Source organism: Thalassophryne amazonica, chromosome 2, assembly GCF_902500255.1.
Source record: "Thalassophryne amazonica chromosome 2, fThaAma1.1, whole genome shotgun sequence".
Lineage (NCBI taxonomy): Eukaryota > Metazoa > Chordata > Actinopteri > Batrachoidiformes > Batrachoididae > Thalassophryne > Thalassophryne amazonica.
Window position 1 is genome coordinate 90,270,073 of NC_047104.1, and position 16,931 is coordinate 90,287,003.

The 16,931-nt window shown below is 42.3% G+C and overlaps 1 protein-coding gene across 1 annotated transcript in view; it reads left to right on the forward strand.

The window, feature by feature from the left end:
* LOC117526855 (chromodomain Y-like protein 2) overlaps positions 1–16,364 on the forward strand; it is a 162,223-nt gene extending 145,859 nt beyond the window's left edge. The window contains exons 4-8 of the mRNA XM_034188934.1: positions 4,886–5,058; positions 5,153–5,363; positions 13,193–13,336; positions 13,434–13,577; positions 16,059–16,364. Of these exons, the coding sequence (XP_034044825.1) occupies positions 4,886–5,058; positions 5,153–5,363; positions 13,193–13,336; positions 13,434–13,577; positions 16,059–16,103 (717 nt within the window). The 3' untranslated portion in view covers positions 16,104–16,364. The remainder of the gene's footprint in view (positions 1–4,885; positions 5,059–5,152; positions 5,364–13,192; positions 13,337–13,433; positions 13,578–16,058) is intronic.
* Positions 16,365–16,931: the final 567 nt, after the last annotated feature.

Here is a 16,931-nt window from a genome sequence, read left to right on the forward strand (position 1 = left end):
ACAGCATTAGTGAAGGTTACAAATGATCTTTTTATGGCCTCAGACAGTGGACTCATCTCTGTGCTTGTTCTGTTAGACCTCAGTGCTGCTTTTGATACTGTTGACCATAAAATTTTATTAGAGATTAGAGCATGCCATAGGTATTAAAGGCACTGCGCTGCGGTGGTTTGAATCATATTTATCTAATAGATTACAATTTGTTCATGTAAATGGGGAATCTTCTTCACAGACTAAGGTTAATTATGGAGTTCCACAAGGTTCTGTGCTAGGACCAATTTTATTCACTTTATACATGCTTCCCTTAGGCAGTATTATTAGACGGCATTGCTTAAATTTTCATTGTTACGCAGATGATACCCAGCTTTATCTATCCATGAAGCCAGAGGACACACACCAATTAGCTAAACTGCAGGATTGTCTTACAGACATAAGGACATGGATGACCTCTAATTTCCTGCTTTTAAACTCAGATAAAACTGAAGTTATTGTACTTGGCCCCACAAATCTTAGAAACATGGTGTCTAACCAGATCCTTACTCTGGATGGCATTACCCTGACCTCTAGTAATACTGTGAGAAATCTTGGAGTCATTTTTGATCAGGATATGTCATTCAAAGCGCATATTAAACAAATATGTCAGACTGCTTTTTTGCATTTACGCAGTATCTCTAAAATTAGAAAGGTCTTGTCTCAGAGTGATGCTGAAAAACTAATTCATGCATTTATTTCCTCTAGGCTGGACTATTGTAATTCATTATTATCAGGTTGTCCTAAAAGTTCCCTGAAAAGCCTTCAGTTAATTCAAAATGCTGCAGCTAGAGTACTGACGGGGACTAGAAGGAGAGAGCATATCTCACCCATATTGGCCTCTCTTCATTGGCTTCCTGTTAATTCTAGAATAGAATTTAAAATTCTTCTTCTTACTTATAAGGTTTTGAATAATCAGGTCCCTTCTTATCTTAGGGACCTCATAGTACCATATCACCCCAATAGAGCACTTCGCTCTCAGACTGCAGGCTTACTTGTAGTTCCTAGGGTTTGTAAGAGTAGAATGGGAGGCAGAGCCTTCAGCTTTCAGGCTCTTCTCCTGTGGAACCAGCTCCCAATTCGGATCAGGGAGACAGACACCCTCTCTACTTTTAAGATTAGGCTTAAAACTTTCCTTTTTGCTAAAGCTTATAGTTAGGGCTGGATCAGGTGACCCTGAACCATCCCTTAGTTATGCTGCTATAGACTTAGACTGCCGGGGGGTTCCCATAATGCACTGAGTGTTTCTTTCTCTTTTTGCTCTGTATGCACCACTCTGCATTTAATCATTAGTGATTGATCTCTGCTCCCCTCCACAGCATGTCTTTTTCCTGGTTCTCTCCCTCAGCCCCAACCAGTCCCAGCAGAAGACTGCCCCTCCCTGAGTCTGGTTCTGCTGGAGGTTTCTTCCTGTTAAAAGGGAGTTTTTCCTTCCCACTGTCGCCAAGTGCTTGCTCACAGGGGGTCGTTTTGACCATTGGGGTTTTTATGTAATTATTGTATGGCCTTGCCTTACAATATAAAGTGCCTTGGGGCAACTGTTTGTTGTGATTTGGCGCTATATAAATAAAATTGATTGAATTGATTGATTGATTGAAATACAAAATCTGTCAGTCTGGTGTGGCAGTCACAATTTCCTTGATCCGGATCTTCTTGCATCTTTTAATTTTAAATAAACACAAGAATAAAAATGGTCATAACAAGGAAATGTTCATGGTGTCTTCCGCCTTCACCGCCACTATTCTTGGTTGTAATTCCCCCCCCCCCCCCCCCAAGACCAATTTGTCCCTCAACAAGCTCCACTTCTTTATGCAATCGTCAGCGTTACCTGCAGTTTACTTGTATCAATTACGGGTCATTTGAGCATCTTTGTAGTTTCTCGACTCATTGGTCATATTTGTGGACTTCTTCTGCCAAACGTTCCTCTATTTGATCCGTGATCGAAGTGTAATCTTCAGAGCCCTCTGCCTCACTGCAGAGATGGAGAAGCATGAATCAGGCTTAACCTTAATCATAACAACCAATGCTCCCCCCTCCTCTCTCGCCACCCGTGTCACCCCAAATTTTGTGACATCACAAACTTTTTTCGTGACACCATAACGAATATGTTTGATTTTGTTACATATCACAAACAAATAGATTAAATCATTTTTCGTGGTGCTATTAGGAACTTAGTGTGAGATTGTGATTATCTGACGTGCATTTTTATTATTATTATTGTTCTTATCATTTCTAGGAGACACTGTGCTCATTCGTTCTTTTTATAACTGTGACAATAAATTGAACTTTGAACTTTTGAACTTTGAAGTGTGTTTGTACGCACACAGAACAATTTTTTTTTTTTTGTGCTCAATAAAACGTGGCCTGGTTACATATTTCTTTCTTTCTCATTCAAGCTCTGGTTCAGGTGCTTCCACCACAGATGGGACAATCTGTGAAGTACTGTGCAGACACAGGCGCATACGACACTGTGACGTCACGTGTCTGCTGTTTTGTGTATCTTTTGAAATACCTCTCAGCATTATGTTGATGTCTGTCCGTGTTCACATTTGTATGGTAAATGGACTGCATTTGTATAACACTTTAGAATAATGCCTTGCATTCATATACGAGGTCTATTAGAAAAGTATTCGACCTTATTATTTTTTTCAAAAACCATATGTATTTGAATCACGTGTGATTGCGTCAGACAAGCTTGAACCCTCGTGCGCATGCATGAGTTTTCCACGCCTGTCGGTTGCGTCATTCACCTGTGAGCAGGCTTTGAATGAGGAGTGGTCCAGCCCCCTCGTCGTCATTTCATTGCCAGGAAATGGTGGAATGATTTGGGCTTTTTTTCCATCAGAATTTTTCAGAAACTGTTAGAGACTGGCAGCTGGAAACCATTAGAAAAGTTTATCTGGCTTTCGGTGAAAATGTTACGGGCTTGGTAGAGAATAAGGAGTGTTACTGTCGCTTTAAGGACAGCCCCCAGCGGCTGTGGGGCACGCCGCGCTCCGAAGCTGCCATCGACAGGCTGAACGACCATTTCATTTCTAAACGGATGGCTGTATGGATCCGTGACCATCGTGTGCAATTTCTCTGGTTATCACAAGAGCTGGACATCAACCATTTTCCGGCAGATTTCAGTTTTAACGAGAGATTTTGTCATGGAAAGCCAAGCGGAAGCTTCGCGCATCACGATGGATTCGCTACTGGAGCAAGACAAAACCACCTCCGTTTTGGTCTCACAGGACGGCTTTGAGATGGCGTTCAGACAGCTGTCGGTGGTTTTTCCATCGAGTGATTATCCGAGAAATTGTGGATGTGCCTGGACATGCCAGAACATGTCCCGTGAGGCTTCATCATGGCGTTGCTTTGCGCCATGCGGCACCGCCGTGACACGCAAAGCCTCCTCTCCTCTTTCCATGACAAAAACTCCTGTAACAGTGGAATGTGCCGTTCATTTCCAAACTGGACGCTGTGTTTTATGCGGGATATCATCTGGCTAGCACAGGAATTGTGAAAAGACTTGGACATCACCACTTTTTCGGCACATTGAGACAGACGTGCGGAGGAATTCCGCGCGTCGCAGCGGTGCAGCATGGCGCAAAGCAACGCCATGATGAAGCCTCACGGGACATGTTCTGGCATGTCCAGGCACATCCACAATTTCTCGGATAATCACTCGATGGAAAAACCACCGACAGCTGTCTGAACGCCATCTCAAAGCCGTCCTGTGAGACCAAAACGGAGGTGGTTTTGTCTCGCTCCAGTAGCGAATCCATCGTGACGCGCGAAGCCTCTGCTCGGCTTTCCATGACAAAATCTCTTGTTAAAAGTGAAATCTGCCAGAAAATGGTTGATGTCCAGCTATTGTGATTACCAGAGAAATGGCACACGATGGTCACGGATCCAGACAGTCATCCGTTTAGAAATGAAATGGTTGTTCAGCCTGTCGATGGCGGCTTCAGAGTGCGGCGTGCCCCACACCCGCTGGGGGCCGTCCTTAAAGCGACAGTAACGCTCCTTATTCTCTACCAAGCTCGTAACATTTTCACCGAAAGCCAGATAAATTTTTCTAATGGTTTCCAGCTGCCACTCTCTAACAGTTTCTGAAAAAATTCTGATGGAAAAAAAAGCCCAAATCATTCAGCCATTTCCTGGCAATGAAACAACGACAAGGGGGCTGGACCACTCCTCACTCAAAGCCTGCTCACAGGCGAATGACGCAACCAACAGGCGTGAAAAAACTCACGCATGCGCACGAGGGTTCAAGCTTGTCTGACGCAATCACACGTGATTCAAATCCATATGGTTTTTGAAAAAAATAATAAGGTCGGATACTTTTCTAATAGACCTCGTACACTCACACACTGATGTCAGGGTGCTGCCATGCAAGGTGCTCACTACACACTGGGAGCAACTTGGGGATTAAAGACTTTGCCCAAGGGCCCTTAGTGATTTTGTGGGTGTACAGGGTTTGGACCAAGGATCCTCTGGTCTCAAGGCCACTCCTTAACCACTAGACCATCACCTCCCCCATGTTTCATTGCGTCGTAGTGGGTGGCCTGCTTTAGGAGTTGAGCTTACTAAGTAAATATTCCTCGCAGTGGTGGCAGTGTTGGGCTTGAACAGCAAAAATGTCGACGAGTCCGTCCCATCCAGCACCAGAAGTAATGCACAGTTTCCATTTGTCCCTGAATTAATGAGAGCAGATCAACTTCATCAGTATTCACCTAATAACTAATTGACCAAGAAATGAAACAGTGTGTTCAGTTTTCCACTGAACACATGTGGCGGTGCTGTTTGTATGTCAGCCTTTGTGTTGGTGCATTAAAAATGTAATGGAGACTTCTGCCTTTTTTCCCCTCTTTAGATCATGAAAGAACTATGCCGGGCTCTGGGTAATGCAGCTGCTGATGACAGTAAATTATTATTGCTCAGCTCGGTGGGGACTGTTTTCTGCAGTGGCATAGAGTCGTCGTACCTGATCGGGCATCTGTCCACTGACCGCAGAAAAGAGAGCAGCCGCATCGCCGATGCAGTACAGTAAGGAGACATGTTTCCGTTATAATCAAGTCCCACATCCGACTTGTGTAAGACTCGGTAAAAGTTTGTATTGATAGTTCTGTGACCTCTCTAGGGACTTTGTGCTTGCATTCATCCACTTCAAGAAACCCATTGTGGTGGCGGTAAACGGTCCTGCCCTGGGATTGGGGGCCTCCATCCTGCCCCTGTGTGACGTGGTTTGGGCCAGTGAGCGAGCCTGGTTTCAAACTCCATGTGCAGCCCTGCACCTCACACCATCTGGATGCTCCTCTTACACGTTCCCTCAGATCCTTGGTGTAGCTTTGGTGGGTACTGGCAACATCAAAGCTTTTGGCAAATTATGATCTGATTTTATATTTATAGTGACCACAAATCCTGGGAGGTGGTTGTAAGGAATGAATGCACATTTCCTGAGTCAGAATTCTTGCATAGATGAGGCAAATGTCAGCCACAGAGGTTGTCTGGTGTTGTGACTTTCACTTTGGCTGTGAATTGAGAAATTGAACTTAAATCTTAATGGAACCTAAATTTACCATGTTCAGTTTAATACTGATGGTGCACCAAAGTTCTTACCTGTAAACCTCCATTATATAGAACTGTCACACTGCAGACAAAGTCCTGAATTTACGTAGTTCAGTTTCAGTTCACTTTATTTTGCAGTTCCACATCACAGCACAAGTCACCCCAAGGCAATGTACACAATTAAGGTTTAAACCTTACTCACCCCCTGAACAAGCACATTGGCAACGGTGGTAAAGAAAAACTTTCTCAGGTGTTTTTATTTTTTATGTTATATTTTTTAATTACTGTATAGGAAAAGACTTCAAGAAGACCAGACTCAGTGTGGTGACCATTTTGCAATGTTTGACAACTGTTAGGTCCCCTTCACGCATAACACGAAAGACGCAAAAACCAGAAGAAAATCCACAAACCACAAAACGAAATGGGGAACTGCTGTCAGGAGGGATGCACGGTCATACAGGAGTGCACTATACCGCGGGGAGGGTTTCATGCACACTCATGTTTGCACGTACGAACACAGTGCGAGCACATGGAAAGCCATGCACACAGCAGCGGAGGAAAAAACACCACAATTCATAATACTTAATTCCTGTTCTAAAGAGTGGATTTAGCCTCCGCTTAGATAGACACCAGGAAGAAAAGAAATGACATGGATTACTATTCTCACTTTTATCAGGGATGAGAATTTTCCACAGATCTGCAGATTTCAGAATTTTTCTGGGTTTGTGGGCCATTTCTGAGATCAGTGTAAATCCGTTCAGAAAACTTTTGGGTGAGTTAAATGTTAAATCTTTCCTCATATGCATGGGAACCATAATAACGCTGCAGAAACTGCAAGCTAAAATGTTCGTCATTGGTTACTTTTTCTACAACAGCAAACGTTTAGCCGATCAGAATCTCTGTAATATCGAAAGTTACTGAAAGTACCCGGAAGTGGACATTTTGAATTTCTGCAAGTTTGCTCTGTCGCGCGGCATCTTTAACATTGAGAGAGAGGAAGAAGACCGCGTTAAAGACATCGATAGTGGTGTTTAAAAAAAAAAAGGTTTAAGTGAACATGTTTGGAGCAGGAGGTGGACATGGACAAAGGCAAGACTCTGTGAATTTGTCCGCAGGGTTGAGCTCCCCGGTAAAGCCCTCTGCACGCTATGTTCGGATTTCATCAACAGAACCTTGGAAGAACACTGCAAGACAAAGAAACGTCATCAAATTAATATTAAACGGACTAATTTTCCCGGGTCCAAAGCGCGGAAGAGGCACAGTGAACCCGAAAGCCCACAGCACTCGTACTGGTCAGCGACCCAAAATCCAGTGCTCAGGTGCGTGTCCAATAATTCTGTTCATGCAATTAAATGTGTTTACAATCACTGAAATTTTTAAGTGTGTTACAGTTACTGTGCAAGTACTCAAGTGAAATTCAGTGCTGCAAAACCAGCGTTTTGTATATGTATTTTTGTCCAAATTTGTTTCCATGTTCCGTTTATTTCATCATATAAAACCACTAACTTACAAAAATATATATATGTATTTTATGGCTTTATTCTGACACGAAATACGCTGTAACAGACGTATAACAGCAGCCGGCATGCTTATTGTTGCATTGTTGCCACCTGCTGCATCAGTCCATTATAGCAGTACTAAATACTCTCAATGAGTCCAGTGTGTTTCAAGTATTTAAAAAACCAACACTTCCCTCTCTCACTTGACCTGATAGCTAAAATACTTCCTACAGAAACTTCTTTCAGGCCTTACAATTGAGTTCCTTCAGTTTTTACTCTTTAATAGATAAACCATTCAAAAATGACAAAATATATTTTGCCTGCATGCTGAAATTGTCCTGCATCAATTTTATTTTTGTTTTGGTGAATTCATAGACTGCGGTACAGCTGGTGCACAGGACGTGTGCTTTTTAATGAGACTATGCTGTATGTGCCTGTGGGGTTTTGCTGCTAACTGACATAAGTAGTCGGGCTGCATCTGTATGATTTAGGAATTTATTATGGGGCATTATTATCACTTACTGAGGTGTTGCTGGGCCGGTAGCATAGATTTCCATTTACGCTACCTGGCTGTAACTGCCCACAGTAACGGGTGGGTATCCCAGTACCCGCCTGCTGTGCATAAACTGATGACGTCATAGCGCGCAGCCCAAGAACTGTCCGCAGTTCATCTAACTCGGGCAAATATCTGTCATTTTGGCCAACTGGGCATGGACGTCGGGCCTCTGAAAATGCATACCGCCCTCCAAAAGCATGTCATTGTATTAGTGATTTGGAAGCATTTCACATGTAAATGTCACTGTTTTATACCACAAATGTTGTTTTGATAGGTTTTAATCTCTTTAAATGATTTACACATACTTTTATGAAGTTTCAGTACACTGAAAAAAGAGCATGTTTGAACCAACTTAAAAAGTGTTACAATTTGTAAAAACGTGAATGAATTAAGTTGTTTGAACTTAAGTTTGTAAGTTAGAGTTGATTTAACTTTCAAACTTAAGTTCAAACAAGTTAATTCATTCAGGTTTTTACAAATTGTTACACTTTTTAAAGTTGGTTCAAACATGCTCTTTTTTTCAGCGTATATTTCAGAGCTCATTGCAGGTTAAGGAAAGACACTTAAAGAATAGTTTTGGCAAGTTCAGTGATATCTGTCCAATGCTATGGCATGTATAGTAAGTACACTCAACAAAAATATAAACGCAACACTTTTGGTTTTGCTCCCATTTTGTATGAGATGAACTCAAAGATCTAAAACTTTTTCCACATACACAATATCACCATTTCCCTCAAATATTGTTCACAAACCAGTCTAAATCTGTGATAGTGAGCACTTCTCCTTTGCTGAGATAATCCATCCCACCTCACAGGTGTGCCATACCAAGATGCTGATTAGACACCATGATTAGTGCACAGGTGTGCCTTAGACTGTCCACAATAAAAGGCCACTCTGAAAGGTGCAGTTTTATTTTATTGGGGGGATACCAGTCAGTAAATGGTGTGACCACCATTTGCCTCATGCAGTGCAACACATCTCCTTCGCATAGAGTTGATCAGGTTGTCAATTGTGGCCTGTGGAATGTTGGTCCACTCCTCTTCAGTGGCTGTGCGAAGTTGCTGGATATTGGCAGGAACTGGTACACGCTGTCATATACGCCGGTCCAGAGCATCCCAAACATGCTCAATGGGTGACATGTCCGGTGAGTATGCCGGCCATGCAAGAACTGGGACATTTTCAGCTTCCAAGAATTGTGTACAGATCCTTGCAACATGGGGCCGTGCATTATCCTGCTGCAACATGAGGTGATGTTCTTGGATGTATGGCACAACAATGGGCCTCAGGATCTCGTCACGGTATCTCTGTGCATTCAAAATGCCATCAATAAAATGCACCTGTGTTCTTCGTCCATAACAGACGCCTGCTCATATCATAACCCCACCGCCACCATGGGCCACTCGATCCACAACACTGACATCAGAAAACCGCTCACCCACACGACGCCACACATGCTGTCTGCCATCTGCCCTGAACAGTGTGAACCGGGATTCATCCGTGAAGAGAACACCTCTCCAACGTGCCAAACGCCAGCGAATGTGAGCATTTGCCCACTCAAGTCGGTTACGACGATGAACTGGAGTCAGGTCGAGACCCCGATGAGGACAACGAGCATGCAGATGAGCTTCCCTGAGACGGTTTCTGACAGTTTGTGCAGAAATTCTTTGGTTATGCAAACCGATTGTTTCAGCAGCTGTCCGATCGGCTGGTCTCAGACGATTTTGGAGGTGAACATGCTGGATGTGGAGGTCCTGGGCTGGTGTGGTTACACGTGGTCTGCGGTTGTGGGGCTGGTTGGATGTACTGCCAAATTCTCTGAAACGCCTTTGGAGACGGCTTATGGTAGAGAAATGAACATTCAATACACGAGCAACAGCTATGGTTGACATTCCTGCTGTCAGCATGCCAATTGCACGCTCCCTCAAATCTTGCGACATCTGTGGCATTGTGCTGTGTGATAAAACTGCACCTTTCAGAGTGGCCTTTTATTGTGGGCAGTCTAAGGCACACCTGTGCACTAATCATGGTGTCTAATCAGCATCTTGATATGGCACACCTGTGAGGTGGGATGGATTATCTCAGCAAAGGAGAAGTGCTCACTATCACAGATTTAGACTGGTTTGTGAACAATATTTGAGGGAAATGGTGATATTGTGTATGTGGAAAAAGTTTTAGATCTTTAAGTTCATCTCATACAAAATGGGAGCAAAACCAAAAGTGTTGCGTTTATATTTTTGTTGAGTGTATATATGCTATAGCACTGAGCAGGTGAAAAAAGGTCTACATCGAGAGATTCTGTTATTACAGTCAGGTGTCCACATACTCCAACATACAAAAAATATAAAATGTAAATTCATGAAATTAGGTCTCTCTCTAGTGGCCACGAAATACCTCTAAAATGCTCAAAACTTGTGGGCCCCCACCAGGGGCATCTCCCCTGGACCTTGCTGGGGGCCTACGGCGACCCCTGGGTCCCCACTGATTTTCAGAGGGGTTTTTTTGTTTGCCCATTCCCTGTTTTATGTTTTACATGAATTACCTGATGCACTCATCTCATGAAGAGCCAGCCGGCTCCCGTCTCATGAAGAGCCAGGCTCTCGCACGTCGTGAACACATCAGCTGGCATGGCGTGTCCAGCACGCAGTGATCCACTGCAAATGTGATGGGTTTTAATTATTACAGTGTGGGGAAATCCCACAGTGACACGTACCATGATATTCACCAGCGTTGCGCTGCACTGTCAAGGTGGTCAGCTGAAGCAGTATGTGATTTAATTTATTTCCACACGAGGACAGTATGCTGATGTCCGCGCTTCACAATGAAGTTATGCAATGTCATATCCTACCAGCCACTACAGGTGTTCCCCAGCTGTGACTTGCGAGCACAGATATCTGAACAGCTGCATGTCACAGGGGGACATGCCCACCTCTGTCAGTGGACCTCGGTAGCTCACAGAAAAAAAGACTCACTCTCTGTTACTTCATTCTGTGGTTTTTATTTTATGTATTTGTTTGTCCTGCATCTGTCTGATATCTGTGTTTGTAATGTAACACCTTGCGTGCACAGTCACGTCCAGCTGACAGGCGTTGCATGTCCATAGTAAAGCATATGAGCAAAGCAATCACAAATGAATGAATTTATGCCTTTACCTTTATCTGTTTTATTTAATCTCCACTCTGTCTGTCATGTAAACTACAATTTATGTGTTGGAAGTGACATCAGCCTGCTCAGCCGGCTCATTAATTCCACACTGTGACGTGTGCTCGGACACTGGCCAGTCCTCATGTGATCGTGTTGGAATGTAATTATCAGCATGTGGTGAAGGCCTGAGTGCCCGCCCACACGTGCATCTCCAGCTGAGATGCAGTACCCAGTTCCACTGTTCCAGCAGCGCACTGTGTTGGACAGCGACCGCACTTTAGGACCCTCATCCAAAATGGTGTGTGTTGGGGGGGGGCGATGCACTCCACAAGCCATGTGTATGCGTGTCGGGGGAATGTTCAGCACAGTCACACCCATGCATGTTGCTAGGTTATGCCACACTTGTGATGCACTTCAAAAATTTTCACAGACAGGTCGAATGTGGTCGCCTGCTGTCTACTCTTGTGCTGGGAGCACGAACAGCCCCACCTTTTCTAAGTGTCCAGCAAGCAGTGTTAGATGTTTTTTTGTGTAACACCTGAAATGTGGCCGACACCTGCCAAGAGAGCAGTCGAATGAGCACTTGCTGTCTTTCAGCCACTGGTGTGCATGAATGGTTGTTGTGACAGCTGTACCAGGCATTTGAGGCGGCTCCGATTTTTCACGAGTGGCGTTTGACTCCTCCTTCGTGCGCCATTCTGCCTCAGTCATGTTATGTGTGAAGGGGCCCTTAAACATGCACAGACAGAAATGTAATAGTTAAGCAACCATACCCACATAGAATCCATTGATCCCAATGACCAGTTGCTCAAAAGACTCAAAGTCTCAGTGAAATGGACAGCAACTGGTGAGTCAGTCTGTGTATTGATGCCAGATCAGTCGTTAAAGAGGACATTACACAGTTTTAATACTGTCCCCAACCCACAGGCTCACTCTGAATCTCAAAAGTTCCCATGTGCATTCTACATGATCCAGTTCTGGAAGGATCTGGGATGGTTGTATAGGTGGCTGGATAAATGTTCAGTTTTACATGAGAAATGAAAGAACAAGCAAAGCAACAAGAAAATTTTCTTTATGGGACAAAGCTTGAAACTAATCTGTAGCCTCCAGCAAAAGTCGTTATTTAATGATGAATATTGAGCCACAAATTAAAATACAAGGAAGTGCAGTTTGTATGTGGTTTTCTTTACGTACATATACAACAAACTCTCAGTAAATTGTGCAGTAATTTTCAGAGGTAGTGGTATAGCGGTTCAGCTGGATCAACCAGTTTGCCTTTCTGATCTGTTGTGTAGTAAGGAGTTGATAAAAGACATTTCATTGGAACACGTCGGGACCAGCAACTGTAGCAGAAACGTCTTCACAAATTTGTGATCTTCGAAGGCTCCTGTATTTCGGCAGTGGTTTGGGTTAAGGCAAGCGTTTGCATTACAGCTACGTTTGGTCATCACAAAATTATCCAAAGGCAGGGTATAAAACTGGAGTGCCTTTGGATCATAACAACCCTTGATCATACATTTTGGGTGGCTAGCTACCAGGATCGTCATCCATTTGCTAGATGGGCAGCTACCTTTTTTATTTTATCTGCAATTACTGTCATTTCCGGACTATAAGCCGCTACTTTTCACACACTTTGAACACTGAGGCTTAAACAATGATTCAACTAATTTATGGATTTTTACAGTCTTTCTCATAAGTTGAAATACGCCAGTTGATGCTGTCCATTAATTGGCTGAAAGATGCCGTTCTCATGTGGTGTAAATTCACACACAAATATAAAGTCTTACCTGTTTAGTTTTAGTGGTTTCAACAACACGTCCTGAAGAAAACGACATCTGAAAATACTTTAATTCCTTGTCGTGACTGAAGAAAAGTACCTCTGGCACTTTGCGCTGCAGTGGTGCCTCCATCAGATCAGTCAGTGGAGCCTTCTCTTCCCCCCCCACACACAGGTCTCGTCTTTGCGCCCCAAGTTGAAAAAGTCACAGCGCCTCATAACATCTCATTTACCACAGACACCAGGCGATCCTGGCTGCACGCGATGATATTACCTCATGATCCACAAACAAACAAACAAAAAAAGCTAAAATTACTCAGTTCTCCGTGTGGAGTGGAGATGCCGCATGACACCATGCACGTGCTGGATGACATGCTCGTCATTAAAAAGCATTAATGGTAGGTATTTAAAAGATTAAAAAAAAAAATCTAACATCTTTCTGTGTAAATATCTCGTTACAACTTGGAGACCCGCGGCTTATAGACAAGTGCAGCCTATTTATGTATGTCTTTATCTTTTTAAAATTGGTGGGTGCGGCTTATATTCAGGTGCGCTCTATAGTCCGGAAATTCCAGTACATTGTTACTACATTGATGTAAAAATACTGTGATTCTCTGACATTTTGCTCCCACATCACAGGCCAATGAGATGCTCTTCTGTGGAAGAAAGCTCACAGCGCAAGAAGCGTGTAGTCGAGGTTTGGTGTCACAGGTCTTCTGGCCAACCACATTTAACCAGGAAGTCATGCTACGTGTGAAGGAAATGGCTTCCTGTAGTGCAGTGGTAGGTCTTCATCTTAAGAAAGTGGAGAAAACCCTCATTAATCAAAAACAACAATGCCCATCAAAAGAATAACCATCTCCCATTTTTATGTTGCAAGGTTCTGGAAGAATCCAAATGCCTCGTGAGGAGTGTCCTTATGTCCATCCTGGAGGAGGTGAATGAGAAGGAGTGTCAAATGCTGAAGCAGCTGTGGTGTTCCACCAAAGGACTAGAGGCCCTCTTCAATTACTTGCAAAACAAGGTGCATGAGAAGTGATCACTATATTATCTTATCTAGAAGTTTACTCTAAACACAACTGCACTTCTTGTTTGGTGTTGAAGACATTTTGCCACTCGTCCAAGTGATTCCTTCAGAATTGGAAGAAGTCATTTTAGAGTAAACATCTTGATATCTCCTACATGGGTGACTGAGAACCTTCATCAACTGTTAAGAACATTGTAGGCAATATGATCTTTAATTTGAGGAAAGGTTATATTACGTAAAGGTGATAGTCCAGCCATCGGTGGAGAATTTCTTCAGATGGGATTCTTAATGTATTTACCAACAAAAAATTCCTTCATGATTACCATTAAAAACAAACAAACAAAAAGTTTGTTGGTTGTCTAGGTTTATGTCGTTTTTGAAAGGGGTTAAAGTGCAAAGTAAAGCAAAGCAAACAACAAAAGAAACACTGAAGGATGTTTTTTCAGGGAGGTACTGATTGTACTTACATTTATAAAATCATCAGGATGTATGAATGCAGTGTATATTTGATAGTATGTGCTGAAGAATTAATATATTGATACATATTTATTTAATTTTGTTGAAGCATATGCTTTCTGTGTACAGGATGCATTTTAATAATTGTGACCTCTAGTTATTATATGTTGAGATTCGAGTTGTTAATTTGTTTGCATGAGGACATTGCCTTTTTTTCTTTAGGATGCATTGTGTTGCTTGTTTTTCAATCAAATATTCTAAAACTGCTCAAGATCAGGTTCATTGTCTGTTCAAAACATGGAATCTTGTACGTAAATCATCAGAAAGCAATGTGACATGACATTTATGATCACATATCAAAATTAATGAATTCAGAAGTCTCTTGACACATTTTAAATGCTTCATATTGTAAAATTTTTCTAAAGTTAATGTTGGTGTCGTAAAATTCCAAAGCTTTGATAATGCCTAAATACGTAGCCTCTAAAATGCAGTGAGTAAATACTTAAATAAATCCATCTGCTAACTTTACTCAAAACAATAAAATACTATTTATCTTATAAATCACCAAATTTAAAGGAATATATAATGTGGATGACCCCTTTCATATTGAAATTAGATTCACTATATCAATCAAAAAAGCATAATCATTTCACCTATGTAATATCCCATAGACATTTCTGCCACCTGCTGGATGGTAAGTGCATATTGGATTGATGGATGAAAAGCAGGTGTCGTCAATAAAGGTACGGAACATTTCCTCAGAGAAATGTACAAAGAAGTAAACAGTTACTTTCTATTTGTCTCATAGTCATTATGTTAAAGAACTCAAATAACATGTCCATAACTCTACATAATGGTGGAGAAAGAATTTTGCATGAATTAATAACAAAATAGAGTGAGGAAGATGGCCAAGCTAATTACACTCTGTGAATGGGGCCTGAGAAAGTGAGAGGGCGCATTTCTGCCAGGGCTGCCCAGTTAGGGGCCCACAATTGACCCGTACTCCCTTTCTTTTGGCCCACTAAGGCAACTGATGAGATCTGCAAATTTATAAATTACCGTTAAACAGATTAAACATTAGTGTTTTGATTTTGAACTTTAATTAAATATTTTAAACATTAACATTCGATCAAATCCAACACGTTCAATTGTAATGCCATTGTATGTATGCAGTTCACACCACAGATATTTATTTTTGCATGTGGCCCTTCAAAGGAAATGTGAGGCCTACTTAATGCAGCTTATATTCAGGATTCTAAGAAACTAGTTGCTTCTGTGTCTGCTTTAATACCTTTTCCACAAAATAAAGAGGCCTGCTCAGCGGTGCATAAATCTTGCTCAACTAAGTGCGAAGTCCCACTCCTGCTATTAACTTGGGAGCAAACCATGATTCACCCTTAAACAGCTTTGTATCCTAAACCTTTGTTTAACAACTAGTGTATTACAGCTGTATTTCTGAAGGAATTCTTTATATTCAAAAGAATTTTGAAAATACCTTTCCTTTACCTTTCCTTAGTTCCATTATGTATTATGATTGATGAATAATGCTGTAATTGCCATACTATTTCACAGTAAAATTACACTCATTCCAACCCAAATTTTTTTGAAGTTACATTAAAACGTGTAACAGTAATGTCATATTTATGCTGCAAAAACAACAGCAATACTGTAACTTTGATTCAGACAATGTAACCTTCTCCTGACCCGAACAAATATGTTTACAACACGGCTTCTTCACGACGACAGCATAAATGTTACGCTATTTTAAGTGCATATTGCATCCAAAACACGTCCATCCTTTACTGAAGAGTCGATAGTGACACTGTACAACTTTCCTTGTCATCGAGGCCATAACTTTAGATTTCATGTGGCATTTCTTTCTGTTACCGAGATGAAACAGGAACACCTACACATAGATCTTGTACGATTTCATGGCTTTCTGTCGAAAGGCTCCAAAAAAAGCTGTGATTTGTCACTTTTACGTTTTCACTCCTGCCTCCTCCTCTTGATTGATGCTTATAGGAAGAAGAGCTCGTTGAGGAACAAATTAATCCAGAAAAAGTGTAATCCAGACAAACTGCATAAAGACAAGACAGAGAACTTTAACGTCAACGTCATTGCATGGCCACTGAGTTCCAGAAGCATAAATCAGGCTTTAGGATTTTAAGGTAAGGCAGCGGACTTATAAAAAAGAGTGACTTGACCAAACGTAATCTTTTTAATCCACATAAAAAGACTACGGCGGGTGTGTCCCCACTCGACGACACACCCGCCGAGGATCAAACTCTGGTTATTGGCGACTCTGTTTTGCGAAATGTGAAGTTAGCGACACCAGCAACCATAGTCAATTGTCTTCCGGGGGCCAGAGCAGGCGACATTGAAGGAAATTTGAAACTGCTGGCTAAGGCTAAGCGTAAATTTGGTAAGATTGTAATTCACGTCGGCAGTAATGACACCCGGTTACGCCAATCGGAGGTCACTAAAATTAACATTAAATCGGTGTGTAACTTTGCAAAAACAATGTCGGACTCTGTAGTTTTCTCTGGGCCCCTCCCCAATCAGACCGGGAGTGACATGTTTAGCCGCATGTTCTCCTTGAATTGCTGGCTGTCTGAGTGGTGTCCAAAAAATGAGGTGGGCTTCATAGATAATTGGCAAAGCTTCTGGGGAAAACCTGGTCTTGTTAGGAGAGACGGCATCCATCCCACTTTGGATGGAGCAGCCCTCATTTCTAGAAATCTGGCCAATTTTCTTAAATCCTCCAAACCGTGACTATCCAGGGTTGGGACCAGGAAGCAGAGTTGTAGTCTTACACACCTCTCTGCAGCTTCTCTCCCCCTGCCATCCCCTCATTACCCCATCCCCGTAGAGACGGTGCCTGCTCCCAGACTACCA